The 18,873-nt window shown below is 44.9% G+C and overlaps 1 protein-coding gene across 1 annotated transcript in view; it reads left to right on the top strand.

Moving 5' to 3' along the window:
• The window catches only part of cacna1db (calcium channel, voltage-dependent, L type, alpha 1D subunit, b), a 102,819-nt gene that overhangs the window by 72,059 nt on the left and 11,887 nt on the right, over positions 1–18,873 (top strand). The window contains exons 33-42 of the mRNA XM_084552804.1: positions 1,263–1,346; positions 2,276–2,317; positions 9,351–9,479; positions 10,370–10,435; positions 11,679–11,770; positions 11,854–12,013; positions 12,110–12,237; positions 13,684–13,780; positions 15,078–15,180; positions 16,697–16,798. Of these exons, the coding sequence (XP_084408930.1) occupies positions 1,263–1,346; positions 2,276–2,317; positions 9,351–9,479; positions 10,370–10,435; positions 11,679–11,770; positions 11,854–12,013; positions 12,110–12,237; positions 13,684–13,780; positions 15,078–15,180; positions 16,697–16,798 (1,003 nt within the window). The remainder of the gene's footprint in view (positions 1–1,262; positions 1,347–2,275; positions 2,318–9,350; positions 9,480–10,369; positions 10,436–11,678; positions 11,771–11,853; positions 12,014–12,109; positions 12,238–13,683; positions 13,781–15,077; positions 15,181–16,696; positions 16,799–18,873) is intronic.

The raw sequence follows: 18,873 nt of genomic DNA, 5'->3' as shown, positions 1-18,873 counted from the left end.
CCCGGGGGGCAAAAGCGCCCCACCAGAAGGTCTAATCTGGGCCGCAGAATGAATTTTATTTAATGAAAATAACCGCTATCCCTCACTTGTCCACCGTTTTAGTTAGAGAAGTGGACAGAACACAACACTGAGACCCAGGACTAAACAGTAGACAGTCCAGATTGCAGTTATTTTTCTTAAGAATAAAAAACGTTCACCTAATTTACTTGTTCTTCTTTGCACTAAAGCAAACGGGAAAATGGAGTTGTCGTTACTTATGGGTTATTAGAGGTCCGGCCCGCTTGAGATCAAATTGGACTGTATGTGGCCCCCAAACTAACATGAGTTTGACACCCTGGACAGGTCTCCAGTCTATCACAGGGCAAACACAGAGAGACAGACAACCATTCACACTCACACCTACGGCCAATTTAGAATCACCGATGAACCTAACCAGCACGTCTTTGAACGGTGGGAGGAAGCTGGAGTACCTGGAGAGAACCCACACAGACACAGGGAGAACATGCAAACTCTGCACAGAAAGGCCCCAATCGTGACTTTGTCATGATTGTGAGAGTGTAAACATTATGTATGTTCCAGGGAATTCAGGAGTCTAATGGCTTGAGGGAAGAAAGTGTAACACAGTCCGGCTACGTGGGGATGAATGCTCCGGTACCGTATCCCAGTTGGAAGGAAGGTGAAGAGTGTGTTGTAAATGTTCATGATGCCCTCCATCATGTCAAACAAAAGATCCTGCAAGATCCTCAGAGAGACTCTGAGGATCTTGCAGTTGCTCTCACTGTTCCCTACACAGTCTTACGTTCCGAGATGGGGAAAAAAGATGCTGGAAAAAAGATCATCCAGTTGAATCGCCGCCTTTCTGATGCTGTTTGAACATCAGCTGAACATTAGAACATCCACGAAGGAGGATTTAGGGCAGGACTGTTATATTAGAATGCATTCGCTTTCACTAGTGTACCTAATGAACTGGAAAGTGAGTGTATGTAGTCAACATCAATTCTTTTTAAATAGTTTTAAGTCCATTCTGGTTCAATAATAATCAATAATAAACCAATTATTCAAATCAAATTATAAAACAAACTCTGGTCCGTAAGGATTTGTCTTTCAACTTCACTCTGTCATATCAGAACTTTTTTTTTAATGTTCTTTCTATCTTTCACAAATCTTTTCTTTCTTTCTTTTTTTGTTTTTACCTGTTTTCTTCTTTGCTTTGTCGTCTGTCTGTCTCCTTTTCTTTGTGTCTTTGTCGCCTGTGCTCGCAGAACTATTTTGCTGATGCATGGAACACGTTTGATGCCTTAATTGTTGTGGGTAGCGTGGTTGACATTGCCATCACTGAGATCAATGTAAGTAGTCATTTACCGCACGTGTGTCTTAACTCTGTGTGTGTGTGTGTGTGTGTGTGTGTGTGTGTTGCTTTAGCGTCAGACTATATTCAAGAGCTTTCTCATGACATATTACATGTGACTGCAACTTTTTTAATGATGTTTTAATAATTAATACTGAATTAAGAAAACGGGAAAAGGTGACGTATTCTTGTAAAGAAAATATAGGACTTAATTATTAGTTAGCATTGTATTAATTATTCTATTTAACCGTAACTGATCCTGTTTCTTGCTTGTAATCTGGATCATCTGAACCTGCCACTGCATGTCCTGGATCACAGCTCATGTTATCTCGTGCTTTTTGACAGCTTTTCCACGTAAAAAAAAAAAATAAATGTCTTTAATCCTTTTGAGTGATGCAGGGCATGGACTTGTGCGTAGATTATAGACGTGGCAAACTAAAAGATTTCCCGAGAACTTGTCAGCGCATCACTCAGCCAGAAAAATACAACAATAGCTTAAATGAAAACTGTTTTGGAAGGAATGTCAGTCTTTGCCACAGGGGGAGAAAAAAGAAGTTGCCTTGCACGCTTTTATTTAGAATTAGTTAGCCGTGTGAATTTCATCTGTAAAGTGTAGACGTTTGTACTGCATAATGTTTTGGCAAAGAGCGACAGTTCGTTTCCCACGTGAACTTTGTATGCATGCAGCTTATATCTGGTGTCAGTGCTGAGAATATGTGGTAAAGCTTTTGCATGAGAGGCCTATGTTGTTGGAAAATCTGTAATGCCGTGCTGTTATTTATCTATTTTTTTTTTTTAAATGAAGGAGCTTGATGTAATTAGTTTTTGACTAAAACCGAAGTAATGACGATGTGTGTGATGTGATGGGTCTGGTGCTGTGCGGCCGGCTTGTTTGCCTCGGATTAACCTTAGGCTTTTGGTTTCAAGTCGGCAGCCATTCCTGTTGTCAAGGTGATAGTGGAGCCAGGGGTAAGGAGCCCCTCCTCATTTATTCAAGACCCTCATCTATTCCTGTGATCATCCAAAAAAATCAAAGCATCGGCATCTTGTTTGTGTTAACACTCAGTCACTGCTGAAAACACTAGAACATCTGTTGTCACTTATTCGGTAGTGTGAGAGTTTGTGTTTGAACTCTCCGTGTTCGTCTTGTTTGGAATCCAGTTTCGATCTGCTGACATTTTATTTATTTTATTTTTTTGTCCTGCCTGGATGCATGGCATGACGGAGCTTTAAGTAACACATTATGGTCTTTTGTCAATCCTCATTTTAACGTAGCGTTTGAAAGTGTTTGCGGCCAGACTACCATTGTAATTACGTAGAACTTCACCTTTCTTGTTAAGTGTGTTGTAACAAGTGTAAAATCTATCTCAGTTTGTCCTTGGTTTGTTTGTCTGTCCGGATTAGTCATGCACGGGTATATCCGGAAAACAAGCTGAGACAAGGGGAACTAGACTTCCACACATCAATCCAATAGCTCACATTCTGAATACTGGTGAGGGGGTTGAGGTTAGAACAGGAACATCTGTAGGTGTTGACAGCTGAAACTAACATGACATGGATCCGTCAACAACCAGATACTTATCTGGAATCGGAGGAATTTGTTTTAATCCTACTGTAAAACTCCACTGTGAACACAGAGGTTGACTGAGATATACACTGATAAGGCATAACATTATGACCACTGACAGGAGAAGTGAATAACATTCATCATCTTGTGACAATTCACTGTTCTGCTGGGAAACTTTTGGATCTGGCATTCATTCGTGTGGATGTTACTTAGACATGTAGCACCCACCTAGACCAGACCAGGCACCCCCACCCCATAGCAAAGACAGTCCTTGATGGCAGCAGGATGCAGCCTGACACAGGCACATATCACGCCTGGGCAAAAAGGAGGACTCAGTCGCAGAGGCAGTGGATCAAAAACTTTATTTTAACTAAAATAAAATTCTCAAAAAAAGAGTTCAGCGAAATAACAGAAATGTCGAACAAAAAATCACTCCAGAGGAGGCAAAAACTTGACAAGGATTCTGTAGGAACAAAACTTATCTGTGGCTTGGAATTACGTAGGCTTGGTATGCTCGACGAGACAAGACGTTACGAAACACACTGGCACAAGACGGGAAAACGCAGACCATATATACACACACACACAGGAGGGTAATGAGGAACAGGTGGAAACAATCATGAATCGGGGAGACAATCAGACCGGTGACACAAGAGGAAGGGCAAGTGACCTGAAACGAGAGGAGAGTTAGTACTTTCAAAATAAACAGGAAATCACGAGACAATAACAAAAACAATTCACCGCGGTGTGACAGAACCCCCCCTTCTAGGGCCGACTCCTGACGGCCCAGGCTGTTCAGGATGATCCCTGTGAAAATCTTTTATTAATTGTGGAGTTACAATAAAGCGTGACGGAACCCATTGTCTTTCCTCAGGACCATACCCCTCCCAGTCCACTAAATATTGCCTCCCTCTGCCCCGGTTGCGTACTGCCAACAGTTGCTTAACCTTGTAGGTCAGACCCCCATCTACCAACTCAGGTGGTGGTGGAGGCGCGACAGCCGGGACCAGGGGACTCTCCTTGGCCGGTTTCACCTGGCTTACATGAAAGGTAGGATGAACACGAAGGGATCGGGGCAGGCGAAGGCGCACCGCTGAAGGGCCGATGATCTTTGTAACAGGAAACGGACCCACGAACCGCGGTGCCAGCTTCTTGGAGGCGACTTTGAGACGGAGATCCTTAGCAGAAAGCCAGACTTTCTGGCCAGGCTGGTAGACGGGAGCGGGTCGTCTCCTGCGGTCCGCAGCTTTCTTGACGCGGTCCCCTTGGCGAATTAGCACCTGTCGGGCGGCTGCCCAGATACGGCGGCAGCGGCGAATCAAGGCATAGGCTGAGGGGACTGACACTTCCGGCTCATTATCAGCAAAGACAGGAGGCTGATATCCATAGACACATTTAAATGGTGAAAACCCTGTGGCAGAAGTGGGCAGGGAATTGTGGGCATATTCAACCCAGACCAGGTGTTTGCTCCATGTAGAGGGATTCTGAGACACTAGACACCAGAGGCCGGTTTCCAGTTGTTGGTTGAGGCGTTCGGTCTGGCCGTTGGCCTCTGGGTGGTATCCTGAGGTCAGGCTGGCTTTGGCTCCAATGAGACGGCAGAACTCCTTCCAGAACCGGGATACAAACTGGGGCCCCCGATCAGAGATGATGTCTTTAGGAAAACCATGGACCTTGAAGATATTGTTAATCATAATATCTGCTGTTTCTTTGGCTGAAGGCAGTTTTGGCAGAGCTATGAACCTTGCCATCTTAGAAAATCTGTCCACAACTGTGAGCACAGTGGTGTTACCTTGAGAGATCGGGAGCCCCGTGACGAAGTCCATGGAAATGTCAGCCCACGGTCTGGAAGGAATAGGGAGTGGCTGCAGCAGACCCATGCGTGCAGCAGAGGACGTCTTGTTCCTGGCGCAGACCGAACAAGCCTCTACGTACTCCCGGACCTCCGGCTCCATGGACGGCCACCAGAATCTCCGGGAGATAGCGAACATGGTTCTCCGAACTCCCGGATGGCAGGAAAGCAGTGAGGTATGAGCCCAATGAATCACCTGTGGGCGTAACTCCACGGGAACGAACAATCGATTCTCGGGACACCCACTAGGTGGCGGAGCCTCACCATTAGCCTGCTTTACCTCCTTTTCTATCGGCCAAGTCACCACTCCAACCACACGGGTCAGTGGAAGGATAGGTTCTGGTTCCTTGGCCATCGGCTCGGGGTCATAAATTCGTGAGAGAGCGTCTGGCTTGGCATTCCGAGACCCCGGCCTGTAAGAGATGACAAAAGAGAATCTGTTAAAGAATAGCGCCCACCTGGCCTGACGCGAGTTCAGTCTTTTAGCGTTCCTGATGTATTCCAAGTTCTTATGGTCCGTCCAAACGATAAATGGGTGTTCAGCCCCCTCCAGCCAATGTCGCCACTCCTCCAAAGCCACCTTGACCGCCAACAGCTCTCGGTTGCCGACGTCATAGTTCCGCTCTGCCTTGGACAGCCGCCGAGACAAGAAAGCGCAGGGGTGCATCTTCCCATCCCGCTCTGATCGCTGAGATAGGACCGCCCCGATCCCCTCGTTGGATGCATCCACCTCGACCACGAACTGTCGCTGGGGATCTGGCAGAGTGAGGGTGGGAGCTGAGGTGAAACGGCGCTTGAGGGTCCGGAAAGCCGTCTCTGCCTCTGGCGACCAGTGGAACCGCACCTGAGGAGAGGTAAGAGCATGGAGGGGAGCAGCTATAGCGCTAAAACCTCTGATAAACCGTCTGTAAAAGTTAGCAAACCCGAGGAACTGCTGAACCTTTCTACGGTTATCAGGAGTGGGCCACTCAGTCACAGCGCTTATTTTAGCTGGATCCATCTGCACTCTTCCAGGGGCTACAATGAAGCCCAGGAAGGAGACGGTGTCAGCATGGAAAAGACTCTTTTCAACCTTCACATACAGTTGATTATCCAATAGTCTTTTTAACACTTGGGTCACGTGATCGATATGTGTATCGATGTCAGGAGAGTAGATGAGAATGTCGTCAAGGTACACATACACAAACTGATCAAGAAAATCTCTTAAAACATCGTTAATCATGGCCTGAAAAACTGCTGGTGCGTTGGTGAGTCCAAATGGCATGACTAAATACTCATAATGTCCACTAGGAGTATTGAAGCCCATCTTCCATTCGTCCCCTTCCCGAATTCTGATCAGGTGGTAAGCGTTGCGGAGATCTAATTTAGTGAATACTTTGGCCTGCTGAAGCTGATCAAAAACTGAGGTCATGAGAGGGAGGGGGTAATGATTTTTGATGGTGATATCATTTAGAGGACTGTAGTCTATGCATGGTCTTAGAGAACCGTCTTTCTTGTCAACAAAAAAAAATCCTGCACCTGCTGGAGACGATGAGGGGCGGATAAGCCCTGCTTTGAGAGAAGTTTCAATGTATTCTTTCATTGCAGCTTTCTCAGGACCGGAAACTGAATATAGACGTGATTTGGGTATTGTGGAGCCGGGGATCAAGTCTATGGCACAGTCATATGGCCGATGTGGAGGAAGGGATGTTGCCTTGGTTTTATTGAAAACTTCCCGGAGGTGATGGTAACAGGATGGAACAGCGCTCAGGTCCGGGAATTCTGATTCTGTGGCAGGTGTAGCAGAAACATAGTGAATCTTGGTTAAATCATTCCCCTGAGGTGGGGTAGTGAAACAGTTAGCCATACAGTCTTTTCCCCACCCCAGGATATCACCCGTTAACCAGTCAATATGGGGGTTGTGTTGGAGCAGCCATGGATGTCCCAGAATGAGTGTATGTGCGGGAGATTGGAATAAATAAAAGCTTATTTGTTCTTGATGATCATGAATGCGAAGATTGAGGAGTTCAGTGGTGTGTGTAATGATGAATAATTCACTACCGTCCAGAGCGCTGGCCTTGATAGGCTTAACCAGCTGTTTGGTTACGAGTCCCAATCTTTTTGCTAACCCCCAGTTCATCATGCTTTCATCAGCCCCCGAGTCTATGAGTGCCTTGAGTTCGGTGCTGACGGTGTTGTGCGTTACCTTAACTGTAGTGAGATTTCGTGGAGCGGAGCTTGATGCCGTGAACTGGCTCACCACTGTGGATCTCTTGGCTGGGCAGGAAGCGATGAGATGACCCGTCCCCCCGCAGTAGAAGCACCGACCCTCCTGCTGTCGACGCCGCCGCTCCTCCTGTGTCAGTCGGGCCCTACCCACCTGCATGGGCTCCTCCTCACCTTCCATGGAGCGTCGATCAGTGCGCTCGATCGGTGAACGACTGGGAACCGACCAGTCTGGTGAAGGTTGCAACGTGGTTTCACTGCCGCTGAGTAAATTGAGTTTGCGGATTCTGTTGTCGGTTCGGATGGCGAGAGCGATGAGGGAGTCTAAATCAGGAGGCAGGTTTGAAGGTATTAAAGACCTTTGGATCGGTGTAGCCAGCCCCTTGAGAAAGACATCGTAGAGCGCCGTGGAATTCCACCCGCTTTCCGCGGCCAGGGTGCGGAAGCGGATGGCGTAATCACAGACGGAATCGTGGCCTTGTCGGATCCCGTTTAGCTCCCTGGCCTTTTCTCTGTCGGTAGAAACCGGGTCGAATACTCGTTGTAGTGTGTCGGTGAATTCTGAAAGGGATTTGCATACTGGCGAGTCACGAGACCATTCAGCCGTGGCCCAAGCTCGAGCTCTACCTGATAAGTGGGAAATTATAAATGCGATCTTAGACCGGTCGGTGGGGAATGCATGAGGTGAATGTTCAAAATGAATAGAACAGTCTATCAAAAAAGGTTTACATAGTCCCAACTCCCCAGAGTAACGTTCAGGAGAGGCTAATTTGATGCAGGCACCAACAAAAGGCACAGTCTGGGGAGGAACGGCAGCTGCTGCTGGAGGTTCAGGTGCTGTGGGTGGAACAGGTGCTATTGGTGGTATGGTCTCTCTGGCAAAATGGTCAAGCAGAGCCTGTACTTTAGATGAGAGAAGACCCAGTTGAGAAGCCATGGCTGTCTGAAACTCCTCCTGACGAGAAATGCGGGCTTCTTGTGCCTGAAGAGCCGCTGTCATACAATCTGCCTCTGCTGGGTCCATACTGGCCAGTGTGTACTATCACGCCTGGGCAAAAAGGAGGACTCAGTCGCAGAGGCAGTGGATCAAAAACTTTATTTTAACTAAAATAAAATTCTCAAAAAAGAGTTCAGCGAAATAACAGAAATGTCAAACAAAAAAATCACTCCAGAGGAGGCAAAAACTTGACAAGGATTCTGTAGGAACAAAACTTATCTGTGGCTTGGAATTACGTAGGCTTGGTATGCTCGACAAGACAAGACGTGACGTTACGAAACACACTGGCACAAGACAGGGGAAAACGCAGACCATATATACACACACACAGGAGGGTAATGAGGAACAGGTGGAAACAATCATGAATCGGGGAGACAATCAGACCGGTGACACAAGAGGAAGGGCAAGTGACCTGAAACGAGAGGAGAGTTAGTACTTTCAAAATAAAACAGGAAATCACGAGACAATAACAAAAACAATTCACCGCGGTGTGACAGCACACACATAAAAACGGTTTAGGAACAACTAAAAAAAAACCATGAAGAACAACACAAGATGTTGACCTGGCCTCCAAACTCACTAGATCCCAAACTGATCAAGTATCTGTGGGATGATCCACAGAGGCCCCTCCCCTCAACCCATAGGACCCAAAGTCCCCCCGCCGACAATATTCTGTTGCCAGGACACCACAGGACACCCTCAGAAGGCCCATGTCCATTCTCTGATGAGTCACAACTGTTTTGGAGGCACAAGGGAGACCTACACAATATTAGGAAGATGGTCATAATGTTGCATCAATCTAGAATACAGTCTTAACGTCTGTCCCCAAAAAGTTTCAAACCTCATTCTCAGCTTGAGATTGAAGTCTCTGGACATCAGTAGGTCATCAGAGTACCATTCATTGGAGAAGGAAAACAGAATCAAAACGGATTCCTCCAACACCCACAGATGTTCCCATACGAACCCTAATCCCCCACCAGTCCTTTAGAACCGAAGAAGCTACTTGAAAGAAATGTTTTCAATAAACCCAACATGTCCAGTTGCCCTTGTTTCAGCTTGTTGTTTGTATATCATGACCTGGATGACTTCACAGACATCATCCTCAGTATATGTCAGGTCTGCTAATAGCATGGTGTTTGAGATGACGTGACTCTGCATGCATACTGGTTGCTGCCTTGGATTTTAGGAAGGATTTTTTAAAATCCGATTTTTAATGCACTTTTATGTTGCTTCTTAGCAAATATGATGCATACATGAAAACAATGCATGCATGCCTGACTGCATGAATGACCCAGTGCCACAAAGGGCTATCACAGTGGTGGGATGCTTCGTGTTTTTGTCGGCGTGTTCCATAAATAATCGCTCTTCACCTCCACCTCAGAACACAGAGGACAGCGCTCGCATCTCCATCACCTTCTTCCGCCTGTTCAGGGTGATGCGATTGGTCAAACTGCTGAGCAGGGGTGAGGGAATCAGGACTCTGCTGTGGACATTCATCAAATCCTTCCAGGTGAGACCGTAGCATCTGCAGAACAATAAACATCTCTGGATCGTTTGTACTCAAATTGTTCTTGCATTGTGCTGAGGACAGATTTTACCTATGGTTCCCAGTTGGGCAAAGTCTGCACCAGTCAGCAGTAGTTAGGGACAGTCGGAATGGGTAATTGGCACACAACCCAATTGCCATCAGCCAACGATAAAGAGAGGGTGGGACACAGGAAATAGCGTCAGAAGACGACAGGAAGTAGCGGGAATATCAAAACAACGATGGCGAGCAATGAGAGTCGGAGAGTGGCCGCAAGATCAACCTGGACCACAGAAATAAAGGACAGATTAATCAAGTTGTGGCATGAGCACAGGTGTCTATATAATGTTTGTTGCAGTGCATAACACAACTGTTGCCCTTGCGAGCGTTTGCACGAGATGCTTTCAGTTGGTTTGACAAATCATGTAGTCTGTGATACCATCTTTCAGTCGTCATACAAAAATCTGCTGTAGCGTGTCCCCAGCTTTAATTTCTTGCTTTTGAAAGTATGGGAGTGCTTCAGATTATACAAGACAAAAGTGGCTTGTACCCTGATCTGAAGACAAAACAGATGAGCTATTACTTCTAGTATCTGTAGTTCCTGAACAAACTTAACTAGTTAAAGAACAAAAAGAGCTAAACATGACATTAGTATGGTAAATAGTAGAATGACAATAATACATGGTACTCTATGTGTGCATATATTGCTAACACTTGTCAAAAATGGTGCCAGCTCAACTTCAAGTATAAGCAGTCACATTAAAAAAATAATTAATTAGTAAACAGTGATTGTTGTAAACTAATTTTGATTTTACATTAGTTTTCAGTGTTTTCAAACGGTGTTTCATTAATTTCTCTCTTTCTTTCTCTCCCAGGCTCTTCCCTATGTTGCTCTGCTGATTGCCATGCTTTTCTTCATCTATGCCGTCATTGGAATGCAGGTAATTTGGAAGGAAAACAGTGGAGGACACACACACACAAGGAGGCAGAGCAGCATGAAATAGTATAATTCAACAAAAAGTCAAGTCAAGGCAGATGATTCAGAGTTCAACAAAAGGTAAGGTAAGGTAAAGAGGTCCAACAGGAAGGCATCCAAAAACCAAAAAGAAGCAGAAAACACAAGGAATAATTAGAAAGCGTGAGGGAACATGAGCAAGGAATCAACAAGAATTAAAAAAACACACGGAAAAACATCCAGAGAAGAAGATCACAGACGAACTGACAAAGGAAGGAGGGAGAAACATAAATAGGAATAAAGAAATCATTTGGAAATGAGACACAGGTATAACTAATGATGGTGGAGTGAAACAGAAATACACAGGTGCAAAGAACTTCAAAGTATCCCAGCTGTCATTGGTGCGAGAGGCAAGGTACACCTTGGACAGGTCTCCAGTCTGTCACAGGGCTAACACAGAGAGAGAGACAGGCAACCATTCACACTCACACCTACGACCAATTTAGAATCACCAATGAACCTAACCAGCATGTCTTTGGACGGTGGGAGGAAGCTGGAGTACCTGGAGAGAACCCACACAGACACAGGGAGTCCATGCAAACTCCACACAGAAATTCACTAAACTTAAAGTAAAATAGGAAGAATGGAACATAACATGACATGACTCAGCTGAGCCTTAGAGATAGGGTAAGGAGCTTGGACATACAGGAGGGGCTCAGAGTAGAACCGCTGCTCCTCCACGTTGAGAGGAGTCAGTCGAGGTGGCTAGGGCATCTGGTAAGGATGCCTCCTGGACGCCTCCTGGGAGAGGTGTTTCGGGCATGTCCCACCGGAAGGAGCCCTCGGGGCCGACCCAGGACAGGATGGAGGGATTATATCTCTTGTCTGACCTGGGAACACCTGGTGGTTCCTCTGGAGGAGCTGGTTGAAGTGGCTGGGGAGAGGGCTGTCCGGGATTCCCTGCTGAAGCTGCTGCTCCTGTGACTCGGACCCGGATAAGCGGGAGAAGACGAAGACGAAGATGAACTCAGCTGAATAAATGACCAAAACTGAAACTCAATATACTAGAAAAGTCCAAACTAGAGAAACAAAGACAATCCAAAACTTACTAGCATGACAATGATTATGCATTTCACTGCTCACTGCCATACTTATGTCATTTTTATTTTTTGACAGAATCCAAACTCCAGTTGCTGATTCTTTGGGTGATATATATTTTCTGCTTTCAGGTGTTTGGAAAAATAGCCATGGTGGATGGAACTCAAATCAACCGCAACAACAACTTTCAAACCTTTCCACAAGCCGTCCTGATGCTCTTCCGGTATTTATTTTTTTTTTCGTTTTAGTAGCGTTCATGATAAATTCTGTACCAGCTGTGATGTTTTTTTTCTTGGTCTATTTTAGATGTGCTACAGGGGAGGCCTGGCAGGAGATCATGCTGGCCTGTCTACCAGGAAAGCTGTGTGACTCTGAGTCAGACTACAACCCTGGAGAGGAGAGAACCTGCGGCAGCGGCTTCGCAATAATCTACTTCATCAGCTTCTACATGCTCTGTGCTTTCCTGGTATTCTACAAGACATCCCACGGTGTTCAGTCCCAGCAATGTTCAAGTGTCACTGGCGTGCAATTAAACAAAATATGTCGCACGTTCTGATTTCAGATCATCAACCTGTTTGTTGCCGTCATCATGGACAACTTTGACTATCTGACCCGTGATTGGTCCATTCTCGGGCCTCACCACCTGGATGAGTTTAAAAGGATCTGGTCGGAATATGACCCTGAAGCCAAGTGAGTACCCAGGACCCATTTAGAAGAGTACTGTCACATACACCAATCAAGCATAACATTATGACCACCTTCCTAATATTGTGTAGGTCTCCCTTGTGCCTCCAAAACAGTTGTGACTCATCAGAGAATGGACATGGGCCTTCTGAGGGTGTCCTGTGGTGTCTGGCAACAGAATGTTTTTAGTGGGGGCCTTTGAGGGGAGGGGCCTCTGTGGATCATCCCACAGATACTTGATCAGTTTGGGATCTAGTGAATTTGGAGGCCAGGTCAACACCTTGTGCTGTTCTTTTTTTTCTTAGTTGTTCCTAAAGCGTTTTTGTGTGTGTGTCTGTGTCAGGCTGCATCCTGCTGGGGATGACTGCTGCCATCTGGTCTAGGTGGGTGCTACATGTCTAAGTAACATCCACACGAATGAATGCCAGGTCCAAAAATTTCACAGCAGAACACTGAATTGTCACAAGATGGACAATGTTATTTACTTCCCCTGTCAATGGTCATAATGTTATGCCTGATCGGTGTATATCTCACTTTACCTGCCTGTTCAGAGTGGTTTTACACAAATTCCTCCGACTCTGACGTATCTGGTTGTTGACAGATCCTTGTCACGTTAGTTTCAGCTGTCAACACCTACAGATGTTCCTATTTTAACCTCAACCCCCCTCACCAGTAACAGAAGGAGCTACTGGAATGATGTGGGGAAGTCTAGTTCCCCTTGTCTCAGCTTGTTTTCCAGATATACGCGTGGATAACTGATTCCTCTTACATTTTCAAACTGTCATGTAACATCATCAGTTTGTATCATAAGATTCCACATGTACACTTTAGTCAGATATGTGTATCTATGACAGATGTATGTTTATCTTGCTGTTCTCTTCTCTTCTCTCTTTGCTGTTCTCTTCTCTCTTTCTTCTGTCTGTACCCGGCTGGCCTTAGGCAGATGGGTCCCCCCATATGAGCTGGGTTCTGCTCGAGGTTTCTTCCTGTTAAAAGGGAGTTTTTCCTTGCCACCGTTGCCTTCAGGCTTGCTCTGGGGGTTTCAGGCCGGGTTTTTGTAAAGCGTCTTGAGACGATTTGTATTGTTATTGACGCTATATAAATAAAATTGAATTGAATTGAATTCCAAACAGATTCCAAACACTCCAAAGACAAACAAACCAAGGACAAACTGTGATAGATAGTTTTCACTTGTTACAACACATTCAACAAGAAAGGTCAACTCAGAGCAGTTCTGTGTAAATACAATGTTAGTCTGTCTGCAAGCACTTTCAAAAGCTATGTCAAAATGTCATCAGATTGAAACTGAGCCAAAATGCAAAAAAAACATGCAGATCCCTAACAAGACAAACACAGATTGTTGTTTTCATCTCCTGTCAATAATGTTTCGGCTCATTCGTGTGTCTATGCTCAGTGACGATGCTTTTTAATTTGGACCTACCTTGTTGTCAGGGGCAGGATAAAACATCTTGATGTGGTGACGCTGCTGAGGAGGATCCAGCCTCCACTCGGCTTCGGCAAGCTGTGCCCTCACAGAGTGGCCTGCAAGGTGAGCGTCCACGCAAGTGTTGTGCAGGTTCACACTAAACAAGAACTAGTTCAAAGTTCAGTTTGCGCAGATACAAGTGAATTGGTTCAGGTTCATAGTTCACATTGTTTAATTTTAAGTTCAAAAACTCCAAACTCCAAAATGAACACTTCACATTAGTTAAAGGGGAACTGCTGTGTTTTTACAACCTGGACCTTATTTCTGGCATAAAATACGGTTGTTTATTCACCCATATAACTTTTGTGTAATTTGTATTCCTTCGGGAGATAATTAGATCAGCGTATGTCCATATAGTGGGAGTGACTGGGGCACCGAAACTCGTTCATTTCACCAGTATTTTGTATTCGTACGCTAGTGCTATTCCCCGTTGAGTCCGGAGTTACCTGTTATCATAGTTTTTTGCAACATGGCTGAATATTTTTCCGATTCTGAGGTTGTGGACGAACCATAGCAGTAGCAAATTACAGGTAAACAAGCCGACTGTCGCGGATGCGCGCGGTTCTCAGAGACGACATCATCCAGGTCAGAAGACATCATCCGGGGTCTGTAGGTCAGTCTACAGACCCCGGATGATGATAACAGGTAACTCCGAACTCAACAGGAAATAGCATTTGCATATCATAACAAAATATTGGTGAAATGAACGAGTTTCGCGGCACATAATACGTTATATAGAGGCTGCGTTTCGGTGCCCCAGTCACTCCCACCATATGGATATACACTGATCTAATTATTTCCCGAAGGAATACAAATTACACAAAAGTTATATGGGTGAGTAAACGTATTTTATGGCAGAAATAAGGTCCAGGTTGTAAAAAAAGCTCTCCTTTAAATGAATCGCTGACTGACCTGCCCATCCATCCCCACCCAGTGATATTTTTTCTGCCAGGATCTTTACTGCTTCTCTGAATAACCATTGACTGTATATACTAGGAAATAACTCAACCGTTTGTGTGGATCAGTTGCTTCTGCGGTGCTGGGGGCAGCTTCTCTTTCAGCTGCACCAGCCAAATTCCAGTCGACTTACACCTGTCTTAAAACTTTTTTTCGTTTTTTTCCTGAACGGGGGTGAACGCCGGTATTTCCCTCCAGACTGAGCGAAACTCACGCCTACGCTCGCAGTCAGAAAAATTATGCGTTCAGTTCACAGTTCGTAAACAAATATATTCGTTGAACATGTTCATGCACAACACTGGTCCTCACGTAATGAAACACACCACGACTGCAGTGATGAATGATACAGGTGTTTTAAAATACTGATTCCACTAGATAATCTGCAGTTTGAATTCTGTTGCAGCGTCTGGTGGCGATGAACATGCCCCTGAACAGTGACGGGACTGTGATGTTTAACGCCACCTTGTTTGCTCTGGTCCGGACCGCTCTCAAGATTAAGACTGAGGGTGAGTGTGCAGCTCGTGTCTTCAGGATTATTACTCTATGGTTTATGGGGTATAGGATATAATTTAAAATATTATAACTCCGAGATAAGGAGATGAAGCAATGGTGAGGGTTATGAGGTCAGACTGACCCTTACTGCAGCATTCAGGCATAAAATCTGCTTGAGAGAAAGCGCTATAGCGCTGTAATCAAACATTTACAATGTTAAACAAGATAAAAGAAATAACTCCATCAGCCAAGATAGAAGCATAAATCACATAGACAACATTTATTTTTGCAGAAAGACACTTTATGTTGTCTTCCTGTACTCACTTTATGATCCTTTTACTGCACTGTTTAACCTCATAATCTAATTAAAGCGTTTCCAGGGAAGGGTGTTGCAAACTATCTTTATCTATGTATGCTGTATCCGTCTCTGTGAAATAAAGTATAAATAATTTGTCCCATGTGCTCACGTGCTGCTTTCAGAAATCTGCCGTGGCTTACTGGAATCATAAAGTTAAATTAAAAGTGATGTTACTTGTACGTTTAATCAAATATCTCCTGATTATAGGAATTATATTACAGTGGCTTATTCAAAGCAGTGTCGGGATCTAGATCCTCTTGTGCTCAGGAACATGCCATCCACTTATATGCTAAAACACGTTGCCACTAGATGGAGCAGCTATTCAGTCATCTGTCTCTCACTGCAGAGGCACCAGGGCTCATTTATTAATTAATTAATTAATTCATTCATTCATTTATTTTCTGTACTCGCTTCTCCTCTTGAGGGTCGCGGAGGGGGGTGCCTGGAGCTTATCCCAGCTGTCATTGGGCGAGAGGTGGGGTACACCCTGGACAGGTCTCCAGTCTAAGACTAGTTAACCTAACAAACATGTCTTCAGTGTCTCCAGAGAAAACCCTTGCAGGCACAGGGATAACATGCACACTCTGCACAGGAAGAGACACCAGGGCTCCTTAATATATGAATAAAATGGCATTTAATATTCATTCATTCATCTTCTGCAACCGCTTGTCCTGTGAAGGGTTGCGGGGGTCTGCTGGAGCCTATCCCAGCTGTCATCGAGCGACAGGCGGGGTACACCCTGGACAGGTCGCCAGTCTATCGCAGGGCTAACACAGAGAGACAGACAACCATTCACACTCACGTGCACACCTACGGCCAATTTAGAATCACCAATTAACGTAACAAACATGTCTTTAGAGTCACCAAGAGAAAACCCATGCAGGCACAGGGAGAACATGCAAACACCAGGGACACCAGGGCTCCTTAATATATGAATAAAATGGCATTTAATAACATTATTTTAATCTCTCACTGCAGCATTATGTAAGACTGTGGGTGGGTTGTTTTATTTTCTCAAACCAGAAATCTGTCTTTGTGATTGTGTTGTGATTGCGACTGTGGTGTGTGTGGGTGATACTGAGTCACGTACTGTTTATATTCAGCAGATAAGTGATGGTTATAACCAACGTTGCCCCACTCATTTATGCTGTTGGTTTTGTGTCGTACCTAAGGTAACCTGGATCAGGCCAACGAGGAGCTCAGAGCGGTGATCAAAAAGATCTGGAAGAGGACCAGCATGAAGCTGCTGGACCAAGTGGTGCCCCCTGCAGGCGGTCAGTGGTCATCATACCCACAGACACACACTTCCTACAAATCCCCCTCTTTTCGTTCCACTTACGTGATGCAAGCAGATATTGTCACTCGTTTTTTTCCTCCGCAAGAATGAATAATAGTTCCCACAACTTCCGCCACACAGAGAGATATAAGGGTCGCTAATAGGTCACAGTAATTTACATCGGACCCCAGTTAAATTTGCATCAGCAGACAAGGAAGTCTGCAAAGCAATTCCATATTTGTGCTTTGTCTATTAATAAAGGAGGAAGTCAGCATTTACTACGTGAAAATAATAAAAGTCATGTTCTTAGGAAGGCACGGGTCCAAAGCGAAGGTGCAATAACCGATCCATGAACTGAGCAGTAAACTAGACACTGGCAATCGCTTATCAAGATCTCAGCAGGCAGTCACAGGGGAATGATTTCAGCTTATGTTCGACACCCGTGGAGTAGATGAATATGCTTGCTTTGCGAAAATGCACGTTGTTATTATTGCAGCAGTGCAGAAAGTTGAAAGTTAGAAGCACAAATAAGCTGCAAAAACATTAGTGGCATTAAAATAAATTAATAATCAACCGAATAAAACCGTTTGGAAAATAATGATTAATCTGGCTGCCCGTTTACTTATCTAATCTCATGTCTGTACTTAACTTTTATGCAGTTCTTGGAAAACTATGTTGAACCCGTGTTCCATTATCTGTGGTTAATGTTTGAGCTCAGCCTCTCCACCTGCCTCCCCCTCTCTAACAGCAGCAGACTCGTTTCCTTTCTGCACTGAGTTTCAGGGACGAGGCACCGGTTATTAACCCAAACTTCCCCCGTCGCTCGCTCAGAGAGCACTCAAGCCCCGACACATTCAGTAAATACTTGCTTCTGTCTTTTGGAAGAGGAAACACGTGTTGAAGGTGAACAAGAGGCTTTCAGCATCCTGTTTTTCTCTTTGCTGTAGCAGCAAGACTCCTTCGCTGACCACAACCAGACCAAGATGCTGTACTGACTGTCAAGATTCACAGAAACGCTCCTTATCTCTGTCAACTAGTCGACGTTAAACTGCTGTGCCTGCAATAATCCTGCAGCTTCTTTTCATTAATATGGCTCTTTGGTTCTTCACTCTGCCTTCCTGACATCAGAACATTAGCCAGAGAAATGAATCACTCCTGTTTTATATATGACTCAAGCCTCAACAGTTTTCTCTCTGTGCCAATTCCTCATTCATAAAATATGTGTGTCTGAGAACTCACTTTCATGTAGTATGAGGCCTGGGGCAAGAGAAGCTCCAGCTGCTTTGACTTGCAAATCCAGCACCTCACCTGTAAAGTTTTTGCATGCATCGTGTTCTGTTCCATTTCAAACAGTCAGGGTGAAGAGGGTTCAACATGAAAGTGAGACATGAAACTGCGATATAGAATAACTTGTGTGCCACTCACGTTGACCTTTAGAGCAGTTTCAGAGACAGACAGCGGCATAGCACCAAATTCTGGGCCCTGTGCACTCTTAATGTCAGTGGGCCCCTATCCATTCCAGTGCGCAAGCAAAAAAAAAAAAAGCATACAAAAACAAGCATAAATTGGGTTTTAAGCTAAAATCAGATCAGATTATACCGATGACTGGTTCTTTCATTCACCAAATGAACTGATGCATTTTTCCTACTTGTGCTCAAACCCCTATAAACATTAGGCTAGTTTGTGTACTAACGTTTTGATCCATGACACATTTTGATTTAAAAACATTTATTCTTGAACAGGAGCCAACAACAGAGAATCAAATCAAATCTCATTTTTCAATAGAATCGTTCTTCAGCTTGCAGAAAAAGAAATAAAGCCTTGCTAAAGCCTTACACGAGACGTAAGGATGTAATTTACTGACTCTGGACTGCGACAACGTTAACGTTAATTGGATGCAGTTACACTATTTCTATTTCTTTCCGCTCTTTCTTTTTCTGATACCTCGATTTGTGTTTTTCGGGCGGCATGATGACGGTTAGCCTCCAGGTCATGCAATCTGCGCTCACTGACGTACCTGTGACGGTTTATGTTTATGGGCGGACTAAACCATTTTGCGTCTCCAAGAGGGGG

Source organism: Chelon labrosus (genome assembly GCF_963514085.1).
Source record: "Chelon labrosus genome assembly, chromosome: 10".
Classification (NCBI taxonomy): Eukaryota; Metazoa; Chordata; class Actinopteri; order Mugiliformes; family Mugilidae; genus Chelon; species Chelon labrosus.
The sequence above is the reverse complement of the archived record's forward strand: the minus strand, read 5'-3'. Positions and strand labels throughout refer to the sequence as shown.